The sequence below is a fragment of the Pezoporus flaviventris genome, unplaced genomic scaffold (genome assembly GCF_033815535.1).
Source record: "Pezoporus flaviventris isolate CSIRO_AGI_PZ_B2104156 unplaced genomic scaffold, CSIRO_AGI_Pfla_v1 ptg000007l, whole genome shotgun sequence".
Lineage (NCBI taxonomy): Eukaryota > Metazoa > Chordata > Aves > Psittaciformes > Psittacidae > Pezoporus > Pezoporus flaviventris.
Genome location: NW_026892555.1, coordinates 4794143 through 4801179, shown reverse-complemented (window position 1 = coordinate 4801179; position 7037 = coordinate 4794143). Strand labels below are relative to the sequence as shown.

At 43.2% G+C, this 7037-nt stretch overlaps 1 protein-coding gene across 4 annotated transcripts in view; it reads right to left on the bottom strand.

The window, feature by feature from the left end:
• Window positions 1-2923: 2923 nt before the first annotated feature.
• COL22A1 (collagen type XXII alpha 1 chain) overlaps window positions 2924-7037 on the bottom strand; it is a 222257-nt gene continuing 218143 nt past the window's right edge. For all 4 annotated transcript variants that reach the window (XM_061447681.1, XM_061447685.1, XM_061447683.1 and 1 more), the window contains 3 exons: window positions 6468-6650; window positions 6033-6110; window positions 2924-4761 (listed from right to left, as the gene is read on the bottom strand). In XM_061447681.1, the coding sequence (XP_061303665.1) occupies window positions 4574-4761; window positions 6033-6110; window positions 6468-6650 (449 nt within the window). In that variant the 3' untranslated portion in view covers window positions 2924-4573. The remainder of the gene's footprint in view (window positions 4762-6032; window positions 6111-6467; window positions 6651-7037) is intronic.

Here is a 7037-nt window from a genome sequence, read left to right as displayed (position 1 = left end):
CCTGACTGCTAGCCACATAGCATCCAGCATCTCATCGTCTGTAACACATATATCCCCACACCAACTCAGTGGGAACATGAATCAGTAATGGTGGAAGACAAAGACAGGTGCCAAAAGATCCTTTTTACATGAAGACCTATTTTATACAGGCTAAACAGCCAAGGGTATTTTAACTGACTACTTTGGGATGAGCTGAATTGCTCTCCAGGCCCCACAGCTCACATCGAAGCCACCAAAATGCAGATTCCATGGCCTGAATCTGAATCCCACTGTGAGAGACTAAGCTTGGGATTCAGGTACCTTGACATAAGCATCTTGCATCATTTGACAGGATACATAATCTCCTCTAGGGTCACCTACTGCAGATGTGGAAAGATCCTCTTAGGTTCTACATCATATCTGCTAGTCCCCTGTCAGTATCTCTGGCACTGAGATGATGTTGATGGATGATGATACCCAGCCATGCTTCAGCACCAAGTCCTGCTCCAGAAGCTGCCAAAATGCAATCTACAGCAGAGCAGAGCTTGACCAGCATTAGTCAAGCTCTAATGAATTAGACCACATTAAAAGACTGAGCCGTCATGAAACTCTGTTTTCTTTTTAAATATATTTTTAATGATTTGGTTTTAAATTGCCTAGAATGTAAAATCTATGCTCAGCTCACAGCCAGTTCTGTGGTCAAAGCACAGAGCTTGAGCTTTGCTGCTGCAGCATATTTATTGTCTCTCTGGAAAACACACATTTGGTTTAGTCCTGAACAGAGCAGTGTTGCTTTGATTACACATCTCCAAAGGAACATGTAGAACAGAGTTCAGCCTTACGCAGTTTAATTACCCTGTGTTAACAACAAAACATGGAAAAAGGACAGCTCCGGAAAACAGCCTCACAAGGCTGTAGTGAGGAGAACCACTCACAAATGACAAAGGAGGAAAATAATCCATTCCCTGCCATAATTTCCAAGAAGCAGCTAATTCAAAACTGGTTAGAAAACAAATAGCAATATTGTTTATTATCAATAATCATTATTTATAATGATTCAAATTTATAGATAATGTAATTATCTATAATTAACAAATTAATAGTTGTTATTAATATCCATTTTTAATATTAATAACATATTAAATTGTTAAATAATTTAACATCAAAAAATATTTTCCCCAAATGTTCCTGTTATTTAGGTTTGGTTTTTTTGACAGGCAAAAATTTTTAACAGAATAATGGTCTGTTTGCTATAATTGCAATGATTTGCACACTTGATTAAAAAGAAAAAGAACAACCCACAGTGATGCCATGTACCTCATGCATCATTAACACTTTTTAAATACAGAAATAATACATTGTCTGGCTATCTAATGCGATTTTAACAGTATATCCTCTTACCACAGGACCAGCCACAACAAAATCCAACAAAACCACCATCATACTCCTTGGTTTAAACCTCAGACTCAGTGAGAAGACTTTATAGTGATGTAGAGACTCTGTTGCAGAGATAGGAACATTGAGATCCAAAAACCTTCTCTTATTCAAGAGCAGTTGTAATGAGGCCAACAGCGTTGTCTCTGCCCTACCTGCCAGCTCCTGCCTTCATGGTCACCTTGCGAGATGCTCAATAGACAATACATGCCTTATCTTCCATCACACACCATCACCTGCTTAGGCACAGAGGCATTTTGTGTAGGGCAGCTTCTGACCATTCCCAGGGCTGTACTTGTCCATTTACTGGCTACCCACATGGCAGACCTCATTTGGAAAGTAATCTCAGGCCAAAGATGGCAAATACACATGAACAGACTGAGGGAAAACTGCTGCAGTTCTTGAAACCCTGCAAATAAACCCATTCTTACCTTCTATTGCAGGGCACATTCACATAGGGCTTGCTTCTGTAAGCTCTGGCAGCTACAGAAGCCTCCCTTTGATGACTACATCCATAGAAACTGGGAGGCTATAAACACAGGTCTTGATCTGGGTCTGCAGCATGCGTTGCTTACTCCCCTCACCAGCAACAGATAATGCTTGGTAAATGCCATTTGACTGGCTGGAGAGAAACCAGGATTTAAGAAAAAAACACTAAAATGGCACCCACTGAATTAGGGCACAAAGACAGTCTGGGATGTCTCCAGGAACAGGCTGAACTGACAAGTGTAAGCTAGGGAGCATGCTGGAGCAAAGGGGATTAGGCTGCATCCCCTTCTCCATGTGGAGAAGTTGCAGAGCTGTAGTGTGTGCCCTACCCAGGCAGGTTTTACAATTGTTATTAAAGATGCAGGTGTGTCCCTCACATTCTTAACACAGATTCTTGTCAATGGCTCCAACAGACATTCAGATGAATAGGGTTGTCCAAAAAAAAACCCTAGATACCACTGCACCATCTCATCCATTGTGGGTTGGACTAGATGACCTTTAAATGTCCCTTCCAACACAAATTATTCTATCGACTCTATCAAATCTGTTTAACATCATTATGTATCCACCCTTCTCATGGTGCACTGGAATATACTGAAACCTATGACATGCGTGGCACACACAGACATACATGAGGAGAGACAACCTACAGAGGCTGAAGAGTCACTGTCATGACAAGAATTAAATGTCACTTTAACATAACCCAGTCAACACATCTGACTGCCATAAATCCTACTCATTGCCATCACATCTTTTCAAAATGATGTCTCATGCCATGCTGACAGACCTCTCTTCAGAAGCAATCCTTGTTTTACCTCACCACCGGAGGGGTGAAACCTCACTCAGCCTGGACTAGGAAAAAGGGTGCTGTTAAATATGTGACTTGCTTAGTACTGAAATACAGCAAACTGACCTAAGATGCAGTACAGTAACAGATATACCATTGAGAGTTACTTGAAAGCAATAAGCTTTTCACATCATTTTTTCACTTTGATTGGTCTTTCCATAGCAAGAAACACAGTAAAATCAAATCAAAGAGTTTATTTGCACAGGAAATAGCAAAAATAGCACCATTAAGAGCTACACAGTAAAGACTTTGTTTAACCCTCACATGAGAACATGTTATTTCATTTTTCAGTAAAGAAGAGGCAAATTTTATCTGCTACTGGGTGAAAAAAAGACTCCAAGGCTGGCAAAATGTTATATCTGGGCTTTAGCCTCAGGGTCTGACTCTGGGATGGTTACAGACATCTGTGGCTTCTGCTTGGCTTAGCCAGCTTGGAAGCACCATGCCATATGAATGTGCCAGCAGGGCAGGGTGCCTCTCTGCTGTCTCCAAAAGACCTGATGAGATTTCCAGACACATTCAGCACTAAATGCCTGTGTCAGGTTCATCGCTCTCATCTCTCACTACAAACTGCTTTGTACAGAAGAGTTTTGAAGCTGCAGCTGCTTTGTTGGCTGGCCCATAAATCTGGGCTTTTCAGACTCCATCCCCTCTACTTTCTTTGTATTCTCAGGTTGATTTTGGCAATTAGCTGACAGGGGAAAAGGATGTGGGTCTGATGTATTGCTTTTGCCCTCAAACACAGTTTCCTCCAGGTTTCTCAACACCTCTTTGCTCTGACTCTCTCATCAGAGACCAACCTCGTCCTCAAACAGTCTGCAATTCTTTACCTACCCTCTAAAACATCATCTTGCCAAATTATTGTAGTGGATCATTCAAAATGGTGAGTTAGGTCACACTTGGCTTCCTGAGATTAACACCAGGGGTCTTCCTGTGCTGCTCTGGCTGATTTTTGGGTGAAGCAGTGGAAGGGAGCGGTGTGTGCACTGACAATGAACGGGGGATTTGGCATCCCTGAGCTGATAGGGGACATCATGGAAGCTTTTTGCAGATGCATCTCCACAACAGAAGGAATTTAAGCTCCATCTGGTAGGACTAAACCATCTGAGTATTGAAGTTCTTGCACAAGGAGCAGTAAGGAGGTTTACATCATCTATGTGGTCTCTTCAGGTCTTAGTGTGAGATCACACATGGTCCCATTAAAAAGATCTCCAATAGTATACAGATTCATTTATGGGCAGAAGAATATTCCATTTAATAAGGATCTTTTGGGAAACACACACTGGCAACTCATAACTGTCCATTGTGAGGTGAACATACTGGAGACCTCTTTTCCAGCTTTGGCAAGGCTTTACCTACCTCGCCTCCATGTGAGAGGCAAAAAGCACCAACAAGCCTGTGATGAACCTGTGTCTCACAGTTAATGTCATGGGATACAGGATTTGATTGCAGTTTCAAGGGTGAGGGGTAAAGCTTCGGAAAGAGGTAACCAAGATAACAAATTGTTGACATTGGAATGGCTTTGCATAAACAGCTACACAATGCATTGGTATTATATGCTCTTCAAAAGAGGAAAATTCACTTACTTTTAATGTTTTAATATGCCCTGATGCTAGAGGAAACAAAAAACAAATTCACATATCACATCAAAGATAATAATAATTATTATTATTATAATTCATAAAAATAATCTGACCGACCGGCAGCATTTGTTGGCTTTAGAAGGCCTCCTATGAAAGAAACACAGTTGAAGGCATCTGAGAGCTCTTGGCAGGTGGGATGAATTCAAGTTTCAAAGACAAGTCTGGGAATAACCCCTGCATGCTATGGCCCTTTGATGTTGACAGGTCTGGCAGCCAGGCTTGCATAGTAAGCACATTGTGTGGGGTCACACTGTCCATTAGCTCCTGGAGGTCCCTGTGGACCCTTGAGACCAGGCACACCAGCTTCACCTTGAGGGCCTGGTGGTCCTGGCATCCCATCTTTGGCATAGCCAGGCTCCCCTGGGAGACCTAAAACAAAACCAAAATGCCCTTTTGTGAGTGATACTTGCAGGGTGCAGTAATCAGCAACGTAGCATCACAGGAGATAGATTTGAAGCCAAACAGGGATGTGGGCATCACTTTCCACAGGTATGGGTCTGGCTGGCATGTATCTAAAAGGATATGACAAGTGTATCTCATCTGAAAGAAAGATTTCCACCCCCTATAGCATCCTTGGGCTGCACAGCTCCAGTATAGCTGTTCTTCCTGTATCACCATGTTGAAGCTGTGCAGCTACCCAATGACATATAGTCCTCATAGAGAGGTGGTGAGGATGGTAAAGCTTGAGGTAAGAGCCAGCTTTGGGACATAGCTCATTCATACAAAGCATTCTGGGTCCATTGTCATTTTAAGGAAATACAGGGCTAGAATGGCAAATGCAGACCATGGGTTTAGGAAGGCTTCCCATAGTTTCCTCCCCAAATAAAGCAGGGTGAAGGCAAAACTGATCAATGATTCCTAATTTCAAATTACAGACAAAATACATTTGCTGCTTCTTTGTCAGCAAAGGTAAAACACAAGCTGTGTGCCTGAAACACAGGTGTTAGAGATGACCTTTTATACCATCTGAAGCTGCCTGAACCTCTGGGTTCAGCTTGGTCACAACAAGATTCTGGCAAGAGCAGGTAGGACTCTGCACAGTGTATCTAGTAATTAAAGCTTCACTCTGGATTTGTCCCAAAGGCCAGTTAACCTTGCTGTTTCTGAGGTGGATCATTATACCTGTCACTCAATCCAAGGAAATAAAGGTGGCTAAATATGATGCTAGTGATATATTTCTTCACCTTGGGGCACTTTCTACAGAAATGATGTATGCCATGTTTATGTTATCCTGACTGACGGTATCCAGCATACAGATGCTGGAGAGGGGACTTTTCATCAGGGATTTTAGTGATAGGACAAGGAGTGATGGGTTCAAACTTAAACAGGCGAAGTTCAGGTTAGATATAAGGAAGTTCTTTACTGTCAGGGTGGTGGTGAGGCACAGGCACACATTGCCCAGAGAAAGTGGTGAACGCTCCATCCCTGACAGTGATCAAGGCCAGGTTGGACAGAGCCTTGGGCAACATGGTCTAGTGTGAGGTGTCCCTGCCCATGGCAGGGGGGTTGGAACTGAATGATCTTAAGGTCCTTTCCAGCCCAAACCATTCTGTGATTCTGTGATGCTAATATAGCAGAGACCTGTGTCCTTGTAGCAGTTCTGAGTGATGTGTTTTGTGGGATTGTCTGAATAAACACACCTGGAATTCCTGGAGGACCTATTTCCCCTCGCTGGCCAACACCAGTGTCTCCTTTATCACCCTTTGCTCCTCTTTCTCCTATAGAGAGGGAAAGAAAAACAATGAACTGATGAGCAGAATTTAATACTACTACCACTGGTCTTCCATCCACACTGAAACCAATATATTTGCTAAACATAGTTCCTAATTATGGCCAGTCCTCAGAGATGGGACATTAAGTGGGAATGAAGACATGCCCCGCTTCAGTTCTGACCAGAGGTGGAACACACCAGCAACTGCTGGTCGCATTCACCGCCTCTGGTTCAACAGACTGAGACTGCTTCAAAGTCATCCATCTGAGGATCACTTAGATGCTACTAAAAGGAGATGTTGATGCCAAAGTGCAGCAGACATATCCCTTTATCACACTGCTCAAACACACCAAATTTCTCTTACCTTTGGGACCAATAGGTCCAGGTGGCCCTTCAGACCCAGTCTGTCCAGGCCGGCCAGGCTCTCCTGGAGGGCCAGTTCTTCCTGGGAGTCCTTCCTTCCCGGGGGGACCAGGAGGTCCTGGTCTGCCATGGGACACTTTGACATGTGCAGGCTGTATCTGAGCCAGGAGATAGGCTAACTTTGCTGTGAAGAGTGGGAAATGGGTTTGTTAGACTAGAAGATCAGTGCTCTAAGAGATGGAGCGACAGAACCAGTGGCCCCATAAAGTCCAAGTACTGTCACAGGTCAATTTTTCAGGGCCACCCATTTGCTGTCCACATACAATCCTTCCCCATAAGCCCCCATGGTGACTCCATAAGCCTCTCTATATTAATTAAACCTAATTTCTCAATAACTTTAAGCATCTACTAGATTTCATACTTAACCCTAAACAATTCTCTCATCCTCTGCTCCTTGTTCACCAAGGATCTGAAATGTCTCCTCCTTTAGCTGTGCAGCCAGTGGATTTGTGTCAAACTGGAATCACTGCTGCTCTGAAAAGAAAAGCCTATTTCCACTGCTTCTGCTACA